This window comes from Amblyomma maculatum, chromosome 1 (genome assembly GCF_055883805.1).
Source record: "Amblyomma maculatum isolate TAMU_Amacu chromosome 1, ASM5588380v1, whole genome shotgun sequence".
In the NCBI taxonomy this organism is placed as follows: Eukaryota; Metazoa; Arthropoda; class Arachnida; order Ixodida; family Ixodidae; genus Amblyomma; species Amblyomma maculatum.
In genome coordinates, this window is record NC_139344.1 from 215237899 (window position 1) to 215264477 (window position 26579).

General features: G+C 44.1%; 1 protein-coding gene and 1 long non-coding RNA gene across 2 annotated transcripts in view; one reads left to right on the forward strand and one right to left on the reverse strand.

Moving 5' to 3' along the window:
* Window positions 1-26579, reverse strand: part of LOC146205588 (uncharacterized) — a 76697-nt gene that overhangs the window by 32001 nt on the left and 18117 nt on the right. The window contains exons 2-3 of the long non-coding RNA XR_014704214.1: window positions 6259-6342; window positions 3787-3866 (exon numbers count right to left, since the gene is read on the reverse strand). This is a non-coding gene — a long non-coding RNA (uncharacterized LOC146205588). The remainder of the gene's footprint in view (window positions 1-3786; window positions 3867-6258; window positions 6343-26579) is intronic.
* Window positions 18098-21966, forward strand: LOC146205589 (retinitis pigmentosa 9 protein-like). Its single transcript, XM_084590277.1, has 5 exons — window positions 18098-18357; window positions 18452-18612; window positions 18677-18768; window positions 18847-18908; window positions 21736-21966. Exons 1-5 carry the CDS (start codon window positions 18239-18241, stop codon window positions 21917-21919), a joined length of 618 nt encoding a protein of 205 aa, XP_084446403.1. The 5' UTR covers window positions 18098-18238; the 3' UTR covers window positions 21920-21966.

A 26579-nucleotide genomic window follows, 5' to 3' on the forward strand; every position in this document is an offset into this window, starting at 1 on the left:
GAAGGTACTGAAGAATTTAAAGCCCATTTGCAGCGAAATATTGTGCCGTATATTCCAGCAATCATTACAGACAGGTCAACTCCCTGCTGAGTGGAAAATGGCAAAAATAATTCCAGTTTTTAAAAGCGGTGATAGAAGTTCTCCTGACAGTTACAGGCCCATTTCGCTCACATGCATATGCTGTAAACTACTCGAGCACATTGTTTCTTCTAACGTCCGCCGTCATCTTGAGTCTAATAACTTTTTCTTTCCTAATCAGCACGGCTTTAGAAAAGGTTATTCGTGTGACACTCAGCTGCTCGAGCTAACAACTGATCTTAATTTTAATATGGATAAAAATGAACAAACAGACTGCATATTTCTTGATTTTTCGAAGGCATTTGACCGAGTAGCCCATTGTCGTCTAATCTCCAAATTGTCAGCACTTCGTCTTGATTCCCTCACTTTATCATGGCTTCGAAACTTTCTTTTTCTTCGCGAACAGTTTACCTTCGTTAATAATTACTCCTCGTCATCTTCTTCTGTTACTTCGGGTGTTCCTCAAGGCAGCGTTCTCGGTCCTTTGTTCTTCCTTATTTATATTAATGATCTCCCAACTAATACATCGTCCACTGTCCGTATGTTTGCTGATGATTGTATAATTTACCGAGAAATAAAATCAACTAATGACCATCACCTTCTTCAGCAGGATCTTAATAATATTGCTAGGTGGTGTGAAAACTGGCTCATGACGCTTAACCCCTCCAAATGTAAAATAATGACTTTCAGCCGTAAACGTTCTCAATCCAAGTTCTGTTACTTCTTAAATAATGTGCCTCTGTCTGAGACACCGTCGTACAAGTACCTGGGCATTCTTTTAACACCGAACCTATCCTGGAACGAACATATCACTTCCATCTGTGCTAAAGCATCTCGCTCTCTTGGTTATCTCCGCCGTAACCTTAAAAAAGCGCCCGCTCATGTCCGAAAATTAGCTTACATAACCTATGTACGCTCCCAGCTTGAATTTGCGTCTTCGATATGGTCACCACACCAGAACTATCTGAACATAAAATTAGAATCGATACAAAACAGAGCTGCCAGATTTATTTCCAACAACTATATCCGCCAATCTAGTGTGTCTGAAATGAAAAAAGAACATGTTCTCCCGCCTCTAGAAAATCGCCGCCAAGTTTCGCTTCTGTGCTTGTTACACAAGTATGTGTATACGGATAGGCCTTCGCCGCTGCCACTAAGCAATCCACTGCGCACGTCTAGACGCTTGCACAATCATCTTAGTTTTTCTTGCATCTTTGGCCGTACGAAAGCTTTCAACTCATCTGCACTTCCTCGCGCCATTTCACTCTGGAATGATCTTCCTGATTCAATTGCATCGATAAATAGTCCTGCTTCATTCCGTGAGAAAGTGTTAAGTTTGTATTGCTAGTTCAATTGACCTATGTTATACTATTATCATGTTGCCTTTCTTTCTAAATGTTTTCTCTCATATTTTTATATGCATCTGTATGTATTCTATTCTGTAGCGACCATGTATAATTACGTTGGGAATTCTTTTATGTTTGAAATTATGTAATACCTAGTGTCTGCTCCTTGTTTACAGCCATTAACCTTGATATTGTAACCCCCCTTACACAATGCCCTTCGGGGCCTGTAAGGTTCAATAAATAAATAAAAATTGGTCTACAAATGAACTTTCCCTCATTCGGCGTTAACAAATGAGATTCGTTCATTTCCGAAAGAAGACTACACAGCTAGCTTTAGCCTGGCCTGGGTCCGCAACTTCAAGCCCTAGCCCGGCCCGGGCTCGGCAAAACAATCATTTTCAGGCCTGGCCCAAACCCATGTAGTGTTCTAAAAGGAGCCACTCTATTAATCCCGCCTACAAGTTCATTTTTTAAAGTGTGCATATGTCCGTGAGTCCTTTTCATGCTTGAAGGTCCCTCTCCGTGATACTACGCACAGTCAGTCAGCGGAAGACTAAAGCGCGCGCTCAAAGACCCACCCATGCTGACCGGGCCGTTACATTCCAACAATTCTGGAAAAAAAAAAAAAGCAGTGCGCGGTATGAAGAACTTAGTGCAACAACTTTGAAGAAAAAATAAAAAGACGTACGCAGCACGGTCGCCTGCGTTTGTCTACGCTTCCATCCCTCTCCAAGTTACCGCTCTTTCTGTTCACAGCAAAATGCAACACCAACTTGCCTGGCAGCATGTTTAGTGGAATCAGTAGTGCAATCGTACTCTGATATGATCTGATGCTGTAGTGTAACGTTCGCATTTAATCACAATTCACTAATTACGATAATCAATACGGAAGTGCAGTTATATTAGTCATAAGCTATCTAACAATCTAGAATTTGATGCTGCAGCATGAAGCTATATATTTTAATCATGAATAAGTAACTAATGACAACTAAATAAGTCCCACACTTAGCCCAGCGAAATTATACTTTACAAAGCAATCTAACAATATATTACTTAATGATGTAGCATTCTATACAGTCACAATCAACTAATTAATGGATAACAAAGGATAACTACAATTAGTCGAGTGCAATCATGTCAACATAAGCTACACAGCCACTAAAGACACATTCTGTACACGGCGGGTAAGAAACAAAGCTACGCACTAAATTGCCCATTAATCAATACGCATGCACGCTCATTTCATTTCAGATTTAACCTACAATAACCAAAAACTGGGAACAGTCCCTATTGATTCTGCCAAATTGCACGACCGGCAGTTCCTCATGCCGCTATTCTGATATTTCACTATTCCAAATGCCAAGTGTGGCAGGGAAAAAATTGCAAAGCCTGCTCTTGAATCTTTTCGACACATAGACAACTTGTCTTAATTAAAGCATGCGCACACAGCTAGTTTCTCAAAAGTAGGTGTGTCGCGTTTGATTGTTCACACAAATCGCGTATAATATACCAGAAAATATAGTCTTCTGTGTTGGCAAAAACCAGACAAACATCCCGCACGTGGGCTGCTGCACCTTAAGAATGGCTGCTTGCAAGGTTATACATTAGTTCGTAACCGTTTTGTGACTATGAAAGTTGCAGCTATTGAAAACAAAAAACAATCGCATTATTGCTTCAGACAAATTATTACTTGGAAATGCTGCCCTTCACCCATCGCAATGCAGCTTTCGCTGCCGCTCCGAGGCATCAGTCAGGAGCCGGTTTCGACCGCCCCGTCACCTACCTGGGAAAGACCAGGTGCCGCCCACGATGTACAGCGGAGGCGGAGAGTTTTCAAACTGAAGCTGGTTCTAGTAATGTTGTTGCTCATGAACAGTTGTAGCATGAATAAGTAGAGAGTTGTCGAGCATCATTAAATGCAGTTTCTAAAAAAGGCCTCATTAATCAGGCTGTTTTTTTTTTATATACAGGAAAAAGTTTCTGGTACATCAGAAGAGCCTGAAGTTATAATTTCCTGCAAGGTCGTAGTAGAAGGTTTGCTGTGCCATTGCCATCATTTTATGTTTACAGCCGTTTCCACTTGCATACTATGCAGCATGAACCCTGGTAGCCATGATAACAGGATTGGTGCAGTATTTGCATCACACTGAAGTTTTATAGTGATTACTTTAGCATGCAACTCTGGCTGTAAGCACATGGTGTTTCTAATCAGATGCTTTTGCTTGGGACTGGTTGCATCTTCAGGACTCTTGGCATTTGTTCAAAAAAACTTTACAGTCAAGCTGTGGCGAAAAAATTACTCCAAGTTTGTTTAGATTGCACAGTTGTATCCATTTATATGTTTGATGAGTGAGCAGCATACCATGTAATCTCGACTTCCTGCTTTCGTTTTGCTCCCCTTCTCCTTTCCTTCAGTTCCTTCCATTCCTTTTCTTCGTTTTTCTAGGGTGAGAGAAATTTCAAACAGTAATCACGCAGCATAGTGTAAAATTTATGACTATACACTACATCTTTGAATTTTCCGCTGAGCTGTTCTTTCACCACTGGGTGTCAATGCCCAATCCCTGCACATTGTAGGTTTGGTTTGGAAATAGGGGTTTAACGTACCAAAGCGACTCAGGCTATGAGAGACGCCGTAGTGGAGGGTTCCAGAAATTTCGACCACTTGGGGTTCTTTAGCGTTCACTGACATCGTACAGCACACGAGCACCTTGCTTTTTTCGCCTCCATCGGAAAGTGGCCGCCGAGGCCGGAATTCGATCCCGCATCCTTGGGAACAGTAGTCAAGCGCCCTAACCACTGCGCCACCCCGGCGGGGTTGCACATTATAGTTGTCCAGCACATGCACAATGGTTTGGTTTGGTTTACAGGGTTCAACTGCCCAAAGCGACTCAGACAATGAGAGTCTGTGAGAGGTGCCATAGTGGAGCACTGGAAATTTCGGCCACCTGGGGCTCTTTAACGTGCACTGACACCGCACAGCACACGGGCGCCTAGCTTTTCGCCTCCATTAAAAAGTAGTTACCATGGCCAGAATTCAATCCTGCATCCCTGGGTACAGAAGTCGAGAGCCTTAAACACTTCACCACTGCGGCAGGTGCACATGTATCAGGGATGATTTGCTTTCTTTTATTAGGACACTTGTTCTAGGTGGGGAAGTTTGATGGCCAGGCTTTGTCCCCTTTTCAGCAAGCAAGCAATCTGCTTGATGCAGAAGTGCAACAAATATGACGCATTTGTCTTCAACTATAGTGTGTGGCTGCCATAGGAGGTATAACTTTGTCTTCAGTAATCTTGCCTTCACACTTTATGCAAGGCTTTTGGTTTAGTTTTTGATGGTGCATGCTGCTGGAGGATCAATTGCACAATATTGAAGTGCAGTTTCATTGCAACTTTCTCTTTCCTTTTGTCATTTTCTTTAACTTGTGTTAGCCAACCTTCTGAAGCTCTCATGCATGCTTCCATTCCCAAAGTGGGAGCATAGAACAAGAGAGAGTGGCAGAACTATAGCAGGCTGTCTGAGAAAAATAAGCTTGGTTTAATTAACTGAAGCCTAATTTAGTTACACTCAAGGTGATATAGCAGCAGTGGCTTAGAAGTAAAACATCTGCCTCACGTGCAAGAGGACCGCGGTTCGAATCCCGGTGTCGTGCAATTCTCCACCGGATTAAAAGAAAAAAATCTGTGTGTCAATGGAATTGCATAAACAGGTTAAGGGGGTGACCAATGCCAGTGAACACCTCCGAAAATGCACTCTCTCACCAGAACAGTAGATGGCCACCCTGGTGGAGTACTTGGCCGCAACCTCCCATGATTAGTCTTATAAAACCCCGGCCCTCAGTCACCAGTGGCTGCGGAGCAACTGGCCACGCTGGCAGTCAGACCTGTGACGCAACGGGGGGTGCTAAGAATTTCTGGCTCTGCTGGACAGGCTGCCATTGGAAACTGACCCTGGCAATGTTAAATTCTAGAACACTAGCTGATGAGGCTAGTTTAGCAGTACTGTTAGAGGAATTAGAGGCATGAAAAAGGATGTGATAGGGCTTAGTGGGGTTAGGAGGCAAGGCAAAATGAGGCATACACTGTACTGAAGGGCAGACATGTATTGTGTTATCGAGGTCTACCAGTGAGATGAGAACTAAGAGTAGGGTTCCTTATCAATAAGGATGTAGCTGGTAATATAGAAGAATTCTATAGCATTAATGAGAGGGTGGTAGGCATTGTAATTAAGCTTAATAAGCTTCAATAATAGACTTCAATGCCAAGGTAGGGAAAAGGCAGGCTGGAGACCAGGCAGTGAGTGGGGGCAGGGGGAGTTATACTGGAGTTTGCAGAGCGTAACCTAAGAATCATGAATGCCTTCTTCAGCCATCGGAAGAGCCAGAAATGGACATGGAAAAGCCCTAACGGGGAGCCTAAAAGTGAAATTGACCTCATACTGTGTCTTACCTTAAGTTGAGGACAACCCAGAGGGCTATGGAACGAAAAATGGTAGGGGTAACATTAAGAGATAGAAAGCGTGCAGAGTGGGTCAGAGAAATAACTCAAGTTAACGACATTCTAGTGGAAATTAAGAAGAAGAAATGGACATGGGCAGGACATGTAGTGCGAAGAGAGGATAACCGATGGTCGCTGAGGGTAACAAACTGGATTCCAAGGGAAGTAAAGCGTAGCAGGGGGCGGCAGAAAGTTAGGTGGGCGGATGAGATTAAGAAGTTCGCAGGGGTCAAGTGGATGCAGCTAGCACAGAACCGGGTTAAGTGGAGAGATTTGGGAGAGGCCTTCGCCCTGCAGTGGGTATAATCAGGCTGATGATGATGATGATGTGTCTTACCTTGGCATTATGCAGGGTGTAGAGGTAATCGGAAAGGTGCGATGCAGTGACCACAGGATGGTAAGGCCTCGAATCAGTCTAGATCTGAAGAGGAAATGGAACAGATTAGTAAAAAAGAAGTCCATCAACGAATTAGCAGTGAGAGGGAGGACAGAAGAATTCAGGATCTCGCTACAGAATAGATATTCAGCTTGAAACGAGGGTGATGACCTTAGCGTTGAAGCAATGAACAATAATTTCAGAGATGTCATTACTGAGTGCGTGGTAGAAGTAGGTGGTAGAATTGTTAGAGAGCATATCGGTAAACTATCTAAGGAGATGAAATATTGCATTAAGAAACGCGAATTTTTCAAAGCTCCCAACCTAACAGACAGAATAGAACTGGCTGAGATATCAAAGCTAATCAATAAGCGTAAAGTGACCGACATAAGGAAGTATAACATGGGGAAAATTGAGCATGCTCTAAAGAACGGGGGCAGCTTTAAAGCGGTGAAGAGAAAATTGGGCAGAGACAAAAATCAGATGTATGCGGTAAGGGACAATGTGGGCAATGTCATCACGAATATGGACAGGATAGTCAAAGTAGTCAAGGAGTTCTATACTGATGTATATAGTAGCCGAAGTAGTCAGGACGATAATGAGGTAGGCAGTAGTGAAGAGCAGTCAGACGTTCTGCCAGTGATGAAGGACGAGGTTAAGAAAGCTTTAGAAGCTATGAAAAGGGGAAAAGCAGCTGGGGTGGATCAGATAACCACAGACTTGTTATAGGACGGGGGGGGGGGGGGGGGGGGGGGGATATCATGCTAGAAGAACTGGCCACCCTGTATACGCAATGCCGGGTGTTATCGACGGTATCGGAGCCTTGGAAGAATGGTAACATTATCTTAATTTTTAAGGAATGGGACACTAAGGACTTGAAAAATTACAGGCCAATCAGCTTACTATCTGTTACATACTATAAAGTGTTTACGAAGGTAATTGCTAACAGAATCAAGACAATCTTAGACTTCAATCAAGCAAAAGATCAAGCAGGTTTTCGGAAAGGATACTCTACTATCGATCATATGTATACCATCAAGCCAGGTAATCGAAAAATGCTCATAATATAACCAGCCCTGATACATAGCATTAATTGATTACGAAAAAGCATTTGACTCAGTAGAAACCTCGGCAGTCACACAGGCATTGCGAAATCAGGGTGTACTAGATGAGTTGTATGTGAAAGTACTGGAAGATGTCTATTGTGGCTGCACAGCAGCCATAATTCTACATAAAGAAAATTTCCATAAAGGAAGGTATTAGGCAAGGAGACACGATCTCGCCAGTACTATTTACAGCTTGCTTAGAGGAAGTATTCAGAGACTTGGAATGGAAGCAGTTAGGAATAAGGGTAGATGGACAATGCCTCAGTAATCTGCAATTCGCTGATGGCATTGCCTTAATTTGCTAAGCAACTCAGGGGATGAACTGCAAAAAATGATCGATGACCTAGGCAAGAAAAGTAGAAAGATAGGCTTGAATATCAATATGCAGAAGACTATAGGGACCAGACAGCTGAATGGGTGGCGCCATCGCTCAATCGCTGGAATGCGCCGGCTGGGGCCGGCGCATTGCCAGCGCATTGTAGTGTGGTGCTGTTTGTCGTTGGTTTGTGTGAAAATTGGATGATGTTGTGTGTGAATATAGCCTCAAGAGAGTAGAAAGTTGGAATAGCTGTGTGAATATGTCCAGTGAAACGAAGTCTGGCCAAACAAGGCTGGCAAACGCGGCTGCACTCGCAGCTATGCAAACTCGTCGGACTTTTAAGTCTATTCATTTCTACGGGTTTCCACACAAGCATGAGTGGTGGGTGATCTAAGCATGGTTCTTTGAAAGGCAGAGGCACGAATCTACGTATTTGGTTACTGTGTGGTCATGGAAAGTTCCGAATTTTTAAAATTCCGGTTGCTACCGGATGCTTTGTGCCTTCTGTTCCCCAGGAGTGACGGCACGAGAGTCTCGGAGTAGAAGCCGCACTCCTTCATCTCTAGTCACTTTATTGACAACTGGAAATCGAGGTAACCCAACAGCGTACGTTGCAACGCTAGCATTTCCCCGCCTGTGTACAAGAAAACCTCAGCACGGAAAAAGAAAAGGCAGCTGCACCATCGTCATTCGGGCTGCATTGCGATCTTCAGTGATGGGCAGAGACAATGTTTGTGCAGCTACTTTCGCCGACATAGTCATAGATAATTTACTTTTTTCTCTTAACAGAAAGAGCAGATAGGAGACATGAACAATTCCTATTACCATGATCTTGTCCTTTTTCCTCTCTTCGTTTGTCAACCAATGAAAATGTGCTGAGAGCTCTGCGTTGATACTCTTCGATTCTGTTAACATTTGTTGGTGGCATGTCCATTTCGCCTAATAAAATCACTCATTTCACAGCGCAATCAATACCGCATGGTCACAAAATCTGCTATCGGTTTCATACAAAAGTAAAACAAGAAAAAAAATACAATTTAATTTGCGGAAATGAGCATAAACGTAGCATTTTTTTTTTTAATTTCGAAGGCCGTGTAGCAATGTTATTTTTTTTTTTTTGCATTCACGTTACACCTGACACGGGTTTACGTATTTTCTCAGCAGCGCCCATTTCCTGGCCCGCCTAAATAGATGTGTTTCTCATTCGCGTTTCAGTGAACGTGAGATTTCCCGATTGTGGCGTAGTAAGACAAGACCGTTTTACCTCTCTCAGAAATTGCTTCTATGGCCAATGTAAACAGATTTAGCGGCAGTCCGGCAAGCTGCAGTGACAAAGTTGCAAAAGGAGTGGCTTTCAGTTATCCGGATTCCTTTACGTGCAAATAGAAAAGTACCTACATAGTTGTATCCCCTCACACTCATCAGGTATCAAGGTCAGGTATCGGCCCCGCAAGTTCGTGGTATGCTGAGAAAGTAGAACACCTTAGCGAACGCGCCATCAGAGGGATTAATTTAACAATAGAACACTCTCTTAGTTATCGGTGGCTTATCAGCAACACATCACACTGTGTGTGCGTTTTTTTTATTGTATTTAACAGTTTGACATTATTGGACTATTGTCTTCAAATGTTCAAGGCAGGTGCGGTCAATCGCATTGAACTTCCTGCGCTGAGAGAACGCCTAAATAAGCAAAAGCCAAATACTAGCAAGATCTCTCTATCAGCAGGCGTCCGAAAAAATAGAGCCGCTGATAGCAGGAAATTTATTTTTTCTTCTTTTCACAACCTCCGCAGCATGTCGAGAGAAAGGTATCTATAGTATAATATTTTCTAAGTCAATTATACGTGGCAGCTCCAATGTGTTCAACAAGAGCATTGTCGTATATGTAAAAATGATGCTGAGGTGGTATTTACTCATTTGGCTTCATTATGATCAAGTTTGATAGTCTCAAGGCCGGGTTCAGTGAGCTATTGTAGCGTAATTGTGCACGAAGTCCTGGAAGTATATGTGTGTTCGCTTTTCCAACCATAAATAGGATCCTGCTTTTGCCTTGCTTGTTTATTTTTCCCCTTTTCCAGCTCTCGTTGCAAGGTTGAAACTGGAATGCCATTTGCTCTTATTCTACTCTGAATCGTTTGAGTCTAGCTATTACCAAAAAAGGCAGGTGCAGCATCTTTTTTATTTTACATGAACGCTGATCATTACAACTACCACTACTACGGCGCCACGGCCACACGGCTTGGCGGTATTTGATCTTCAGGCGGGTTTCGACTAGACCTAATATAAGATGAACGCGCAGTGCGGCGCAATTCCCGTCTTCGAAGTCGTCTTTACAAGCGCCTAACGAAGGTGTTCCTAGCGCATGGCGAAATCGCGCGAGCGGCATTTTCCAGTATATAACAGAAATACCATGCGCCGGGTGTCTTCAAAAAAAAAAAAAACACGCACGCCCTGCCGAGGACGGCCCTTTCCTTTTTCGAGATTTCCCGGTCGAAAAATACTCTTTGCAATTACTCAAAGCAGCTCAAAGCTCTCAAAGCCACACCGCAAAACGACGGGTAGGGACATGCTCAAAAACGCCTCGCAGAACGGAAACGACTGCGCCGCTCAGCTGCCTCGGCATTCCGCTGCTTCGGCACTCCTCCGCGGGCGGCGCTGTTCTGCCGAGGCGATGGTGGTGCCATACAACGGGCGCGCGGTCCCTATGGTGATGTTCAACAGTCTCAGGAAGAAACAGCAGTTCACAATAGGTAGCGAAGCACTGGAAGTAATAGGCAAATATGTCTACTTAGGACAGGTAATAACCTATGATCCGGACCATGAAAAAGAAATAACAAGAAGAAAAAGACTGGGATGGAGCGCATTTGGCAAGCACTCCCAGATTATGACTAGCAGCTTACCAGTATCGCTCAAGAGGAAAGTATACAACAGTTGCATCTTACCTGTACTCGCCTATGGAGCTGAAAAGTGGAAGCTATACGAAAAGGGTTCTACTTAAGTTGAGCATAGTGCAGAGGGCTACGGGACGAAAAATGGTAGGTGTAATGTTAAGAGATAGGAAGCGTGCAGAGTGGGTCAGAGAAATAACTCGAGTTAATTACATTCTAGTGAAAATCAAGAAGAAATGGGCATGGGCAGGACATGTAGCGCGAAGGGAGGATAGCAGCTTAGGTTAACAAACTGGATTCCAAGGGAAGCAAAGCGTAGCAAGGGATGGTGGAAAGTTAGATGGGCATATGAGGTTGAGAAGTTTGCAGGGGTCACGTGGATGCAGCTAGCACAGGACCGGGTTAATTGGAGGAGTATGGGAGAGGCCTTCACCCTGCAGTGGGTGGAGTCCGGCTGATAATGATGAGGCGGTGATTTGTAGTAGTGTGAAAATCCAGTGTTTCCTGATCCTTTATAGCCTGCAAGGTAGACCACGCCTATACCAGGAGGGTGGAGGGTTTGAAATGCGAGGACTGGTTAGTGCCCTGGGGTATTTCTAAATTGTGCGGACATTTGTAACTCGAGGATGGTGGCACTGAGGGCAGGAAGGACCGTCCACAATTTCGTTCAGTACCAGAGGGAATTGTGTGGTAAGACCTATATCTTAGTGCTCCTCATAGTTCTCTCTACAGGACGTTGCAAAAAGGGGGGGGGGGGGGAGTAATCACGGCGAGAGATCAGGACATCATTGCCTCTCGTATGGTAGGTATAATATCCTTATTACTGCGATGTGTTTTCTTTCAGAGCTGTGAATCCCATTACCAGGACGTGGTGGTGACCCAGAATATGGCTCTTCAGACAAGCACCTGCACCTGCTTGATTCCCACCATGTCGTCATATTAGGGGCCCATGTCGTAAGGTGTGGTGTGACGCAGAGGAAATCAGACGCTGGAGAGTGCCTGTTGTGAGTCAGTAGGAATGTGCAGAGGGTCATCTACACTATCGAAATTAACCTGCGAAACTAGTGCATTGCTCCACATGAGGTGTGTTGTCTATTGCTTCGGATTATAAGTGTACAGCAGCCTCCCTCACAGTTGACGTGCAGTACCATAGCTGTGCCTCCAGTGTTGGCACTGACACTGCCATTTATGGCAAGTTGTCGGTGGAGGACACTTTCTATAGGCATCTCTGGAGTGCTCTGACTTGAGCTTGTCACCTGTCAGGCACTGATCCTTGGCTGATATGTTTTGGGAGAGGTTCCACCTGCAAGTTATCTGATATTGGGGAACGAGTTTAGTGCCCTTGGGCAGTTTTCTTCAAGCATCTTATTCTGCTTCACCGAGCAGAAGTTTCACGCAAGTCAGTCACAGCTGTTAAATTTTGAGATACTGAGCTATGTGTGCCCATGGCAGCACACAAATTTTGAGACCTACCTTTGCATGTGCATTGAGTTTCTCACGGGCTCTTTTGGTAGTTTCACTGCGAGATGTAATTGGGGCTTCATACCTTGTGTTATAACCTAAGTAGTTCCTTTGATGTGAAAAGAACTTATTGCTTATGTAGTTTATACACTCTTTTATGAGTCGCAAAACAGCTTGTAAAAGAATGAATGACGGGCAATGCAGAGTAGCACCAGTCTTACCTGTATGTGCACTTTGTCTTCCCTTGTTGGCTGCTTCACAAATCGCAGTTCCTTTCAAATTATGCTGGGTGCCCAAGCTAACTTTAGGTTAAAAAATAAAACATTTGAGATAGGCTGGAGAAATCATTTGTATATTCAACTGCCAGCCATCTGGCGCACCACAGGCAATTTTTATTTTGCTATTAACTAATTATAGTAATTAAGATACTTTTCTAAATTAGTAAGTATTGCCTTTAGATAAAAATGTAATTTTCAAAGTTGGAGAGCCTCTTCTGAAACCCCCATTACAATTATTTCCTGTAAAGAAAGCCTCACATGTATAATTTCTCCAGGCTGTAAAGAAAGCCCGCATAATACAAAAAATATCACGTGACTAAGGCATTCATGTGCCATGATTGTGATGCTCTCAATCGTGGTTTGAGTGAATGAAATTAGCTGCCGCCGTGACTCGACAGCCCAGTCCCAGTGGTAGGCTGATATGTTGGCGATGGTTGGCAGCCAGCATGGTGAGTTCGCTGCGACTTGCACTGTCGCATGCACCGACTGCCTGAAGTGGACGAAGAAATCATCGCAGACATCAGCCTGTCGCTGCAACGCGGTCGTGGGGCCGTCAACATGTGTGCATTCACTAAGAACACTTTTGCTGCCATTTATGTATCCTCTTCAAGTCTCATGCTGGCACCAGTGAAGCTTGCCTATTGAGTAAAGTTATTTCGTGCATTTTCTGCATTGATAGTAGAAATGGTGAATAGTACAATTTTTAGGTTAAAGGGACAGAACACTGGCCAAAATATGTCATGAGATTATGGTGGAAATGAAAAGATCTTGCCTCATATAGTACAGATCGAGCACTAAAATGCCAAAGAAAAGAGGCTTTACAATTTTAATTTGCCATTGAAATTCGCATGAAAACAACCGAGGCGCTATCTAGCGGAGCAACCCTAGTACTTTCAGTGTAGCCCCCCACGTGACTACATGTTAGCAAAATATTGCTGATCTTCGTAGCTGCACATTGTTCTTTTTTATTGTAGGAGTGCTTGCCATATATTATTATATTTTGCGCTCTCTCCAATGCATCCTTAAATAAAAACCACCCCTGCTTTCGCACCGCGAGAGGTATGCTTTCAGGTTTTGGCACTAGATGGCGCCACAGTGTTTGCTATTTTGTGAATGAAGCAATGACAGTGCCCGCTGAAACTTAAATCGACGAGGGCGTGCGTTATTATGTCATAACAGCATTGAGTGTGAAACTGAAAAGGACGTTACTCTACGCAAAAAATGTCGAATTAATGCCTGGCGAGTCAAATTTATATTTGTTTTCGGTACGTCTTTTTTGTCGACCACCAGTTGTCATCGCGGTCGCTGCTCATGGTTTCCAGCATCGGACTACATAAAAACGGGTGCACGCATTGATTGAAAAATTCCCGGTAAAAAGTTTCTACAGCGTTTCTAACGAAACCGTTATGGAATCGAATATTTTAGACATCAATCTTCCCACTGCGGCGAAAAAAAATCAATACCTAAATTCCAGTGTTCTGTCCCTTTAAACTGCTAACAGCTCTTACTACAAGAACCACGTTAGTTCTGCCTTTTTGTTGAAAATGCAATGTATTATGTCAGAAGTGGATCTCAGTGACACAGTGGGGCCTCTTCATTTCCCACTTGCTTTCAAGTGGGACCACTTCGATTTCCACTTCATATTTTCACCTGGGCAACAGTTCCTCTCCCTGTTGTGGCACCCTTACGTAACTCTTGCATAGACCTCATCTTTCAGAACCAGGTGTTAGTCCATCGCATAAAATTAAAAACACCTCCTGCCGCTTGTTTGATAATGTGGCCTCTTTTATAACAATCAAGAACTGGGAAAGGAGTGTCAGTTTGAGCTTAATTATGTGTGAGTAAATGAAGACTAGTCTCCAGCTTTGGGAATGGTATTCGCTTCATCAGGGCAGCTTTGCAATGATGAAGTTTTGTGATTATAAACTTGAACAAACAAGGAGGTGTGACCCTGTGCCCGAAGCTCACACTTAACATTCTACTTTCTTCAGTGAACTGGCCCACTGAAATTTCTACTGGATATATATGTATACATACAGATATACACATACATGTCTCTCTCAAATTCTTTACCTCAGAATACTGCAAAAATAAAATAGCGGAAGAGCTGTGCTCAAATTTCACATTACAGAGCGCCATAATTGTGTACCAATTTTTTAACGTATGTGTTAGTGTTGTGACAAATAAACAAACAAGCAAGTAAAATCTACTGAGTGGTGCAGAGCGCCAGTGAGGGACATGCTTTTTAAAGCATGAGCACAGAGGTTTGTGCCATAAACCTCACCATATGCAGCGCGACTTGTGGATCATGCCAACCACTGGCAGAGGGAACTTTTCGTTAATTTTCACAGGCTACATTTTCATATATTCAAGTTTTAGTTCAAAGAAAATAATCGATGACAAACAGAAGTTTATTGTGCCACGTGAAGAAGTCTTAAATTAAGCAAATATTTCAAGCCATTTAAGTTATTAAAACAAAGGTTTACTGTATTCATAGTCTTAGGTCAGTTCAAAATACTAATATAACTGAGCCATAAGCTACTTCATAGCTGCTCCAAAATGCATATTTTTATGTTCCAAAATAATCTGCTCTAAAATCTGCTCCAAAACATATATCTTGTCCAAAATCTATTTGGCTTACTTTCAGTGGAACGACCTGCATGGTTTTGTACACTAGGCTAGTTACTGTGCAATATTTTCTTCATATCCAGTGTGTAGGATATACAGCCAAAAGATGAGTTCATTCAGTCAGTGTGCAAAAATATGTATAAGTTGGATGGGCTGGCACTGGAATCTGCAAAGGCACTTACCGTCACTCTGTTGCTCTTAGCAACTGCAAACTGATTTTGGTTGATGACGCAAAGATACCCAATGCCACAAAACTTTTATGGCTGCCAGATTGTCATTAGCTAGTCTAGTACAGCAGTTTCATCTTGTAAAACGTTTGCAGAATGAAAAAAACAAAACAAAAGAACAAGAAGCACACACGACAGGACGTTTCTTCTTTGTTCTTGTCCTTGTTTTTTTTGTGTGTGTGTGTGTGTGTACTGCGAACATTTTGCTCAATGGATCAATAGCAACGGGACCGATTATCGGTGCTGTTGCACTGCAGTTTCCTTTGTGTTTAGGTGACCACAGCTTTCTATCAAAGTTGCTGCTGAAAGCAGTGAGGCTGTTCAGAAAAGTTCATAGTTTAAAGTGTGCAAGCTCATGATCATTGAAGCAATGTGTACCAGCCGTCCATTGCATGAAGCCTGTGTTCATTCAGCATTCATTCAGAATGCATTCAGGATGCATTCAGTGATGGGGATCACTTTTTCAGACAAGTCTCTTTTTTTGTAATCACAATCTTTTGGCAACAAACTGTGCTGTTTGCAGTACCTCATAGTTCTTTGTATTCATTTTCAAAGCTAGCTTTGTTTCTTGCCACTGTTTCTCTTTTCCAGTGGATGGCAACATTTGATCCAGGGGCCACTGGAACATATCTTGCTTGCAGCTGGCCACAACTGTGGAATCAGAAGTATGACACTGAAGCAGCACGCAAGCTGCCAGGATGCTTGTTATATAGAGGTTTTATATTATAAAGGCATTCTTATGTAATGGTCACAGGTGGCTCTGAAAAAAAATATATGTGTATGCTGCATGTTTTGTCCTGCAATAAACATTAGTATGCGCCAACAGCAGCTCACACATATGGCGATTTTCCTTGGACACATCTTGTTCGCACCTTTCAAAATACTGCCTAAGATTCAGTTCGACAAATGCCAGAGCCATGTTGGCAAACGGTTTGTATACGCTGATAATCATGCATCTCCATGTCCCCTGTCAGCTCAGGTGTGCCACATGGGGGCTGTTTTAGGACCTCTCTTATTTCTAACCTACATTAAGGGCCCTTCAATAGCCGGTCTTCAATTGTTAGTTTGTTTGACAACAACTGTGCCATCGACCAGAGTATCACCCACACCACCTGCAGTGTGACTTAAAACTTCTCTCATTTCTCATTTCATCTCATTTCATAGTTATCAGTCATATCCTGCACCAAACTAATTATGCATATGAGGTGCAGCAATATTACGCATCTACATTTAGAGATATGAGAATCTGCCTAGTACATGATCCTCCTTGGACCACCCATGCTACGCATGTAACCAATGAAGATAACCATGTCCTTGGTTACCTGCAACATTACACACCGACCTTGTCGTGATACCAGGTGGCATGACATCGCAGCTCCAGCCGCTCGATGTTTGCTTGAACAAGCCAGTGAAAGATAGGATTCGGGCGCTGTACACCGAATGGCTTGTGAGACTGACTCCACCTATTATAAAACTTATCTTGCCAAAAATCTTTATCCTATCCAAAGCTGCATGATAAGATTTATTTTGTTCATTCATAGTTTTTGGCATTCAAAACAAAAGCTAACCTCCACAGCCTAGAATCCTGCCAGTAAATAACCAGACTGTTTGTTCGCAAGTTCAGTCATTCACCTCCTAGTCATTCCATTATCACCCCTGCTTTCTAGCTTTCACTCCACATCAGCCATCTACAAGCCGTCATCATCAACCATCCAATAGTGAATATCTCAGATTATTCTTCGCCAAGATTTCAAGAGTCTGGACCCTGGAACAACTTGCCTGGCAAAGACATTATCTTATCCATCCAGTGCATGAGTGCTTTGAGTCATTTATTTCTGTCCTAGTTAAATGGCATTACTCATTTAATTTGAAACTCCCTTATGTGTCTGATGCCCATGGAACCTCTTGAGTTACAAATAAATATTAAAGAAGTATGTACAGTTGGCTAAGACTATTGAGTGCCTTGGTGTGTTTTGCTAAAGTACAGCAGTGCAACAACGATGACTCAAGAAAGACATCATCACAATGTACAAGTTGGTGAAAAGTTTCCAGGCCACACTGCCCGCTTGTGAGCCAAGCTCCAGGAAATTTAGAACATTAGGACACCCCCAAAACTCACCATCAGTTTAGGGGATACGAGAAGGGTCATTCTCACCTCTACAGACCTTGGAACCTTAATAGCTGCATTGAGTTCCTGAATATAAAACCTAAATGCTAACACTGTGGCCTGGGAACTTTAGACCGACCCTGTACCTCTAACTGTACCCCAACAAAGCAGCACATTATTGGAGTTTGACTGTAAAATAGTATGTGCTTTATTGAAAGCACAGCAATACACACTGTTGGGGTAGTAAAGATTACAATAGTTGCAAAGTATCTGTGCCATCAACCTACTTTGCCCTGTCATTGCGGTTTTGCATAACATGTCAACAAATTGATTGGCTTTCACACAAGCGCAACCAATGTTACCATTTTCCGGGTGTTGCATTGTCTTCAATACACAAAGTAACAACCGAAGTTGCATACTCTCTTCAAACGGTCACGGACCCGTGCCAATCGAAATATAGTTCGTGTTTAAGGCATAGGAAGCAGCACAACGAACAGACAAGGCTGCGGCGGCAGTGACCGTCTTAACGATTTTGAATATGGCGCCGTAGTGGCGGCAGTGGCGGCATGAAGCGATATGAAGCTCCTTAGACAACGGTGCTTAAGGTGAGCACAATAACTGTCTTAGTTATTGTGAAATATTGTGCGCTTAAGTTTTCTTAAGCGAGAATAATTACTATTTTTGTTTACAGCAAAAACACGTGCGGCTTTAATTGTTGGTCTTGCAACTAGCGCCCTATGGCTGATGACAAGCGGTCATTTCAAGAACTAAAAGCCAAATCTTTGGCTCTATCGTTGGATATGCATGCCGGATAAGCGTGGGATGTTTGTGTTGTGGCCGGCGCGTTTTGTGGTTTTGGCGGTCATGGTGCATCGATGCTGTAATTTCCAGTAGCTTGGTGTATGTTGTGATGTGCTGCTAATTGCAATGTCTGCAACCAAGTCCAATCGTCGTGGTAGCCAGGATAAGCCAAGATCGACGCTGCCGGACAAGGAGCGGAACCTTGACAACGAGAAAATTCAGGCGCTGAAACACATCGACACATTGTACTACTTGTCTTTAAATGCTGCTGCTGTGCCTATTCAGTAACTGCTGATTGTTGCTAGTTCGATTAATAATATCGTTGCAATTCCTTTTTAGCTACAGCCAGGCGCCACCGGGTCTAATTCAGGAAGAGAGAGAGAATCCCGAAGACTGTATTCCTGACCTGCCAGAGAATAGAAATGCCCGAGAATTTCTATCCAAGGCGCCTACGAGGGGGCTTTGGATGCCTCTGGGAAAGGAAGTTAAAGTAATGAAATGTGCGTGTATCCTGTAGCATTTCTGATGCCCATACATTCAACCCTAGACGCTTTTTTTCAATAGGTTGGAGGTGCAAAGCCTACGGCCATAGGACAGGAGACAGGGAGTGTCCGATGTTCCTCAGTGGAAACTCTGCGAGCGAGGAGTTTAGATTTGTAAGTCGTTTGTGCAACTCTGGAAGTTGCATCCATTCCGAACCTCTGAAGTGCGTCAGAGCGCTGCTTGATTCCTAGGTGCACGAAGATCCAATGCACGATTACGTGAAAGAAAGCAAAGCGGCTGAAAAACAGGAACGGTAAGTTCGCCCTTTTGTTCATACATTAACAGAAAATACTGTAGAGTTGGCATTATTCTGAGCTGAAGCTAAATGAGTCGCTGTTATGAATTCAAAAGCGGGAAAAGGGGTAGTGGCGTATTGCTACACGAGGCATTTCTGCAGCATATTCGATATGTAATGCAACTCCAGTTTTGCAAGTGCCTGAGGGGGCCCTTGTCTCCCTCCCGAAATCAAGCTTCGATTCGCCTGCCCCCATTCTTTTCGCAGTGTTCTTGTTATGCATACCCCCCAGCCCCCACACTCGATACAGGAAAGCACTCTGGGCCCTTCCTGAAAAAAAAAAAAATTTCTGGCTACACACCTTGATGAAGCTGACGCCCTCTCTTTGTTCGCAAAGGAATGCTTCGACCTTGCTTTTAGCCTAGCTGGTAGATAACTGCCTCGCTGTGGCGTTGGGTCTAGCCACTGGCCAGGAAGAATATCACTTGTGCGATTATTCAGGTCTGGTTTTGATTATTTAGGAGATAAAAGGAATCTGCCCAATTCGCATGCATGTACTGAATAAAAAAGTTTACACCGCTATCAGCGCCAATTTGAAGGGTCTGCCTGGAAAAGTAGTCGTAAATCAGATTGTGCAGTTGTTTCCCGTTTAATGTGAACTGTTGCATAATCATTTTCTAATTGCTTTCAAATGTTCCAGGACAGTTCAGCGAAGGCCGTTTTATTGCAAGGACGATGTTGGTTTCAGTGAGAGCGGGGCAGTTTTTTCGTCTTGTCATAATACGTTAACAGTTGTTAGATCTGGCACTCCAACACTTTAAAGTCCCTCTATCCGCCGCTATCGTTCCGCACTGTACTGCTGAACGCTAGGACGCAGGTGCCTGTGTACACTGCCATGTCAGTGCATGTTAAAGAACCCCAGGGGGTTGAAACTTTCGGAGCCCACCACTACGGCGTCCCTGATAGCCTGAGTCGCTTAGATGAGAACAACGTTTCTACAGAGGGGAATCCCCGCTCCTCCGTCTCTCGCTGCGGGCACTGAGCCCACATAAATGTAAAGTACAGTGGGGCTGAGCTAGTTGGCTTCGTAGTCAGTCGTAAAGCATTTCATTTGAGTGTCCTAACAAAAGGCATGGGCTGAACTCTGTTCATGAGCATGATTAGCAGAATTGAAACACTATGCGCAAGCGTTTTTTTTTTTTTTTTTTTATTATTGATAACTCCTTGTGCGCACATATTTAAACGCTTTCTTTCACTTTCTTTCGCTTTCTTTCAAAGTCTTTCACATGTATTAACAAATGCTCCGTTAAACAGCGGATAAATGTAAAGTAATTCAATATTTAAATAAAGAAAAAGAAATTGGTTGCCTAATCCGCGATAAGCCTAGATTATTCCACTGCAGAAATGCATGCTTGCTGGCCCATGTTCTGTTGGCATACAGAAAGTACAGGTTGTGAAAGAACTCGGTTTTAATTGCATGTGAGGTGTGCTGTCGCGTAAGGCAGCGAGTAACGGCATGTAGTAACTTAAGACACATAGTTCATCCTGTATGAGAAAGCACTGAACAAGGGCAGACTGGGGGAAGCATCAGTTCGCAGGTCGAGCCAACTTTTCGACAAGTCGAAACGTCGAAAACTTACAAAAGTACAAAACATACAAAGTACAAAAGTAGAAAATGACCTTCGGATATCATATACTCCAAAAGGGAAAAGCAGAAGACAGGAAGTGTGCGTGTCGCCCATAATTATTAAGTAATCATTAACTGAATGCTGGAACTTTGTTTCCTTTCTTATTGGAGAGGCCTGTACCCTCCTAAGATATCACCGAATAGAAGGACCTACTGCACAAACAGGGTCAACGTCCGAACGTATGCGCAAAGACTGCCTCTTCAGGGCGAGACATTGTCCTTGAATGGTGTTCACGAGTTTTACACCCCGCCGGGGTGGCGCAGTGGTTACGGCGCTCGACTACTGTTCCCAAGAACGCGGGATCGAATCCCGGCCTCGGCGGCAGCTTTTCGATGGAGGCGAAAAGCAAGGCGCCCGTGTGCTGTGCGATGTCAGTGCACGTTAAAGAACTCCAGGTGGTCGAAATCTCCGGAGTCCTCCACTACGGCGTCTCTCATAGCCTGAGTTGCTTTGGGACGTTAAACCCCACAAACCAACCAACGAGTTTTACGCCGAAATGCAGTCGTCGATCCGGAGCGCTCTCTGAATTCGCGAAGGAGCAAAATGTCCATCCATGTGAGTTTAGGCGGGACCGTACCTTCGCGGTCCAGTCAAAACTCGGGATCTGAATCCAAATCGCCCATGGAAACAGCTCTTCGGTTTCCTGAAGCAAGAAAACTGGCTCCGGATTGCCGATTGGATTTCGCCATTATATCATGCACGAATGATGGTACGCAAACTGCTTCTATGCGTCAGGAATAATTGCGAAGATGGCGCTTCATAGACTTTTTTTTCTTCGGCTTTCGAAATTGCTGCATTATTTCTAGGACAATAATGTCATACGTCATGTGATTCGAACAGCGGCCTTCGTCTCTACCTCCTTTTATATTGTTTGCATAGTTATGTTTTATTTTATTTTTTTTTATTTATTTATTTATTTTTTTTTTTTTTTTAGCTGCGACCTTTTGCTCTGATAGACACCAAGGAAAAGGTGCGGTGGCGATTTTATCTGGCTCCCTTGAAACCATTTCTACGGAACGGCGTTCAGTGCACCGTTATGACGCACATTTGATAGCGAATTTAATTGAACAATAAATCATTGAAAGTTGTAGGTGAATATTCAGTGTGCATTTATAATCGCCGATTATTTTTTATTTATTTATTTTTTTCTTTGGTAGTATCCGTCAGCTGCAAGCTCTTCTTGAGGAGTCATCGGACTCGGATAGCAGTTCTTCAAGTTCTTCAAGTAGCAGTAGCACCCAAGAGGAATCGAGAAAGCGGCGTCACAAGCGCAGCCATTCCAAGCACGACCCCAAGAAAAAGCATCGCCGTAAATCCAAAAAGAAGCAGAAAAAGAAATAAACATTGGGCGCTTATTTTCACAGCCCAGAAATAAAATTGTTTCGGACCAAATCTTTCGCGAGTTCTGTCATGCACTCATCTGTGAAATCGACATCGTCCACACAATGCAGTAAAGCAGACGCAGTAAAGCTGGAATCAGCGGCGTTTCAAATTGGTACACAGGAAAGAAAAGGCGCAGTATCTGTCACACTTCTCCGCGGACACCTGAACCGTGCCGTAAGGGAAGGGAGGAGGGGGGGAGTGAAAGAGGTGCCACAGTTATAGTGAAGGGCTGCGGACCACCGCGGCAGGTAGCATGCGCCACGCTCCCTCCTGGAGATGGGGGTAAACAGGGGCGTCACTGAAAGCTGCCTAGCGGTCGTTTTCAAAAGTATTTCCGGGATACGAGTTGGGGGGGCTGCTCATGCAGGATTGCTGATGTTCGCGGAGCAGGCTTTTTCTTTTTTCAGCTCCTGTTCTTTTTGTGTGTGTGTGCGTGTGCGTGTGCGTGTGTGTGTGTGTGTGTGTGTGTGTGTGTGTGTGTGTGTGTGTGTGTGTGTGTGTGTAGAAGCTAAAACATTGATGATGCTGCAGTCATCCGGGAGAAACTAATGCGTGCACATGCCAGGTGCCTTCTACAAGAAAGCGCTAAATGGCGAGCTGAGTTTTGTAGCAAAAGCTACATTGGTCACGAACGAAGAGGACAAAACATCTTTATATATTTAGTCGGCGGGAGGGGGGGGGGGGTGGGGGGGGATCCCAGTCCAGTTGTCCCGTTGACCGTGGCTGATGTAACAGCGCGGCGAGTCAGCCATTGCTGGCGCTCCGGGGGGCAGGGGTCCTGCAGGGCGTCCTCCAATCTTCCGTGCAGGGGTGGGGGAGTGGACTTTAGAGAAGGGGTAACTTGGCACGCTCAAATCATGTGGTAGAGCGTTGCCCGCTCACCGCAATGTAGGCAGTCAAGGGAATGAAGGGGGAGGTACCAGAGGTTTAGGAGAAATTGTGTAGCATATTACTTTGCAGACGGCGGTAAGTTGCTGCTTCTTGAGTAGACAGGGTGTTTCGCGTGGCGGTAGGCACAGAAGCGTTGCCTAGTAAGCGCCGAAGCTGGCGGACGCCACGCGCTCGCCGCGCCATCTGGCAATCAAGAAGCAACCAGAAGAAGATATGCCTCATAGCTAGGCATAGTGAGTAGCGCATCTTAATTCTCCCTCTCTAACGTGAGGGTGATAGCAGTGACCATGATAGGCTAGTGAGCGGCGCATTTCGAACGAGCGTGTATTCGCATGTACTCAGCATTAAGCAGGATTGGATTGATCTATTAGAATGGACTGGATTGGATTGGACTGGTTAGGATTGGATTAGACAGGATTGGTTGGATTGTATTTCTCTGGAATAATCTGGGGCTCTATTATACACCATAGCCCTATTCTTGACACACATAGCCGCCGTTCTGTGCCATTTTGTTTCTCAGAACAGTCACCTGTTTCAAATTTGTGGCGCGAAATTTCGGTGTGTCGAAATGGCTTTATGCGGTGACGTAAAAATGTCGTGAGCTTGAAAACGGATTTTTAGCAGCGCTACTCGTGATGTCTGGAGGGTATTTATAAGTAATTGTGGAGGGAAAACAGAGGTATATGTGATAGAAAGGGAAGCACTTACGCTTGTATATTACGAATGGGCTGAAATGAACTGCCCACTGTCAAGAGCCGACTTCTGAAGTCTGATTGGCTGACGTTGTATGGCGGGAAATACGGCATGCATAAACATTTAATGATGACGTGAGAATGATGTTTCATTACGTAAAGGATGTTCTGCCATTGCTGTAAATGACGAAGGTTGGGCGCCGCATTTCGTACCATTTGAGGCGGCCGCGAAAAACACATGACGAATTCGACGTGCAGTGCAGACGGCTGTTAGCTCACCGCAGTTTGGTAGACAGTTTGGTGGGTGGTGAATTAAGCTGACACATCTTGTTGTGATTAGCACTGAAACGATGTTATAAGGGAACTTTTCAGCTGCGTCATCTTTTAGAGGATTAATAATGAAGACGCAGATTTACAGCCGCACGAGGGTCGTACGTAACGTTGGGTCGTATACCTACCCTCCCGCTGCAAATGCTTTGCTCTCATCGATCCACGCCGTCGTTGCCAAGCGCAGCAATGCGGCCCGCTAACTCAAGCGGGTGATCTGCGCGCGTGACGAGGCATTTCAGAGAGGGAAAGTTGGGCGAGTTGTAGGTTGTTCACGATGGTTTCTTGGGCGCTCTTTAACATAAAGACAAAGAAAAGAAGAAAAAGAAAGGCGCCAGTCCCGTGTTTTCTTCTCTCTGTGTTAAACAGCGCCCACCAAACCATCATGAATTTCAGAGAGCACCGCGATGCTTCCTAATTATTTGTCTGGTCGGTTCGTGAGTACAACCTGAGGGGTAATATGATTCGATGGCTGTGCAGAAACTTCGCACGACAGGCAGCGAGGGATCACCAAAGACTGTCTTAAACGTTGGCCCTAAACACTGCCTTTTTTTGTCTTGCACTATGCACTCACTGCAATGTTAATTGAACAGCCTTTCCATGATATGAAAAGCAAACAAAAATACTCACAGCTTCTATTTTAATAAAGGAATGTATGTTCCATGTACATTACATGTTTGCTTGCCACATGTGATGTGTTTTATATATAAAGTTTTGTTTTAATATGCATGCGGGCTCACCATTTGCTTATTTTAAGGAAAAAATAAGTACTCCGGAGTCACGTTATGACGGTACGCTCTAATCATATGATGTAGTTCAGTGACATTTTGTGTTGTCTGCTTTTTTTTAATACAGCTGGAAAATAGTCTCCCTTTATTGATTTGCATTTTACCATTTCGACAGTAAGGAATACGCGTGCGCGGCGCCGCTCTAGCTCCATACCACGATTTCCTCGGTCAGCTTACGTTTTCTTTCCTTATTGTCCGTTTATCGCCTTCTACACGTGTATGGTACCCTGGGAATCGCCTAATTAACCTTCTTGCTACTCAGTTTTCTTTTTTTTTTTCTCATTCTCTTTCTGGGACATCTTGTCCGTTTCGCAAGAGCTTTTCGCACGCCAGCGCATGAAAATTTAACCGACTAGGTGTAAGGCCTTCTACTTCATGTGTGTGGGTATGGAAGACTCTCTTTCCCTCTCTCTGTCTCCCTTCATCACTCTCTCTCTGCGCTGCTTTCTGCGCTCTAAAAAACTCATGCCGAAACAATGTTAGAAACTTAAGCTAACTTGGTCACCTGACGGTAGCTGATCATAATGCGGCTTTTTAAAAAAGATGGGTAGTGCAGCCAGTACCTAACAGTAATTATAATTGATACTTTGAGACTGCGAGCGTTGTCCTCAGACGTGGACAATGCCGGCTGTTCCGGCGCCTCTTCGTCAGTGCTGGAGCTACTTTGGAAATCTCGATTCTTCCTGTTTACGACCAAGTCCTTAAACGTTTTAGTTCCTGGATTTAAAAGTGCTGAAAAGTGAACATGAGAGGTCATCGGCGCTTATGAACAGCAATGAGACTTTCCACTCCCATTTTGCACCACTGGGAATATTCCGTTGCCGTTCTTGCTCTTCAGCAGAAACTCGCGCGGCCTTTCCGTGTGTAGCTGATGCTAAACGTTCGACCGCAAGTATGTCATCACACACTGATACCGCAACGCCACAACATACTTCACTCGCCTCACTGCAACCCGAGGCTTCCGAATCACGGAATGCACCGCAGTGTATCGGTATCTGCAGGAGCATCGTCGTTTTTCATACTTGGCGCCAATATATTGGCCTCGAGATCGAGCAGAGTCGCCACCTTGCGGCTCAGCGGCGAAACCTGCTCAATGTGGATGAGTTTTCGCGTCGCGTGCCAGCCCGCAGTGATTTACGCGCGCGCATGCGGCGTGTACAGGAGTGTTTGTTTGTTTCGCGGTTCCTGTGGGCTTTTGCTTACCTATGTGCCTCTTGCAAAATAAATATGAACAGTCTATAACCCCACGCTTCATTAAAAAATATATACTTGTCCGTATCGAGCATGTCATGCTTGGATAAGGACATCATCCATCGCGGTCTTCGGCACTTGAGATCCTTTTACATGCAATGTCTCAAACGAAGTGGTACTGTCGTTACCGCCGTGTCAAAGCAACACAGGTCGCTGCCGTCAATAAAAGTTAATGCAAACGCTCAGAAATCGCATATTCCCGTTTCTGTTTGGAATACCGCAGATACTGAAACATATGCCACCGCAGACTGCTTCATAGCAGAATGCAGTTTGAACAGACCACTGTATGCCTACTATGCCGTCTGTATGCACGATAGAGTTGTGTTAGTTTCTTTTTTTTTTTTTTTTTTTTTGCTTTTTTTTTTGCTTTTAAACCTCTGTCGCGGTGTCTCAATGGTAAGGGTGCTCGACTGCTGATTTCGAGAACGGGGGATTCAATCACAACCGTTTCGAAAGGCGTTCCCCTGCTGTGGGATTTGACTGCACAATAAACAATCTCACGTGGTAAATGTGGTGTTAATAATGAAAAAAAAAAAAGAAGACACCAAAACCAGCCTCTGCAATCATCCGTCATAGCCGATGCCGCTTTCATGCGTTAAATCCGGGCCAATATGCATTTTATTATTATTTTTTTTTTGTTGAAGGCTTCAGTGCATCCGTAAAAGTTTT

Coding starts and splice junctions, on each gene's coding strand:
- LOC146205589 (XM_084590277.1), top strand. CDS start 18,239: ATGTCTGCAACCAAGTCCAATCGTCGTGGTAGCCAGGATAAGCCAAGA. Junction 18,613..18,676: donor GGAAGTTAAAGTAATGAAAT/GTGCGTGTATCC, acceptor TTTTTTCAATAG/GTTGGAGGTGCAAAGCCTAC. Junction 18,909..21,735: donor GCGGCTGAAAAACAGGAACG/GTAAGTTCGCCC, acceptor TTTCTTTGGTAG/TATCCGTCAGCTGCAAGCTC.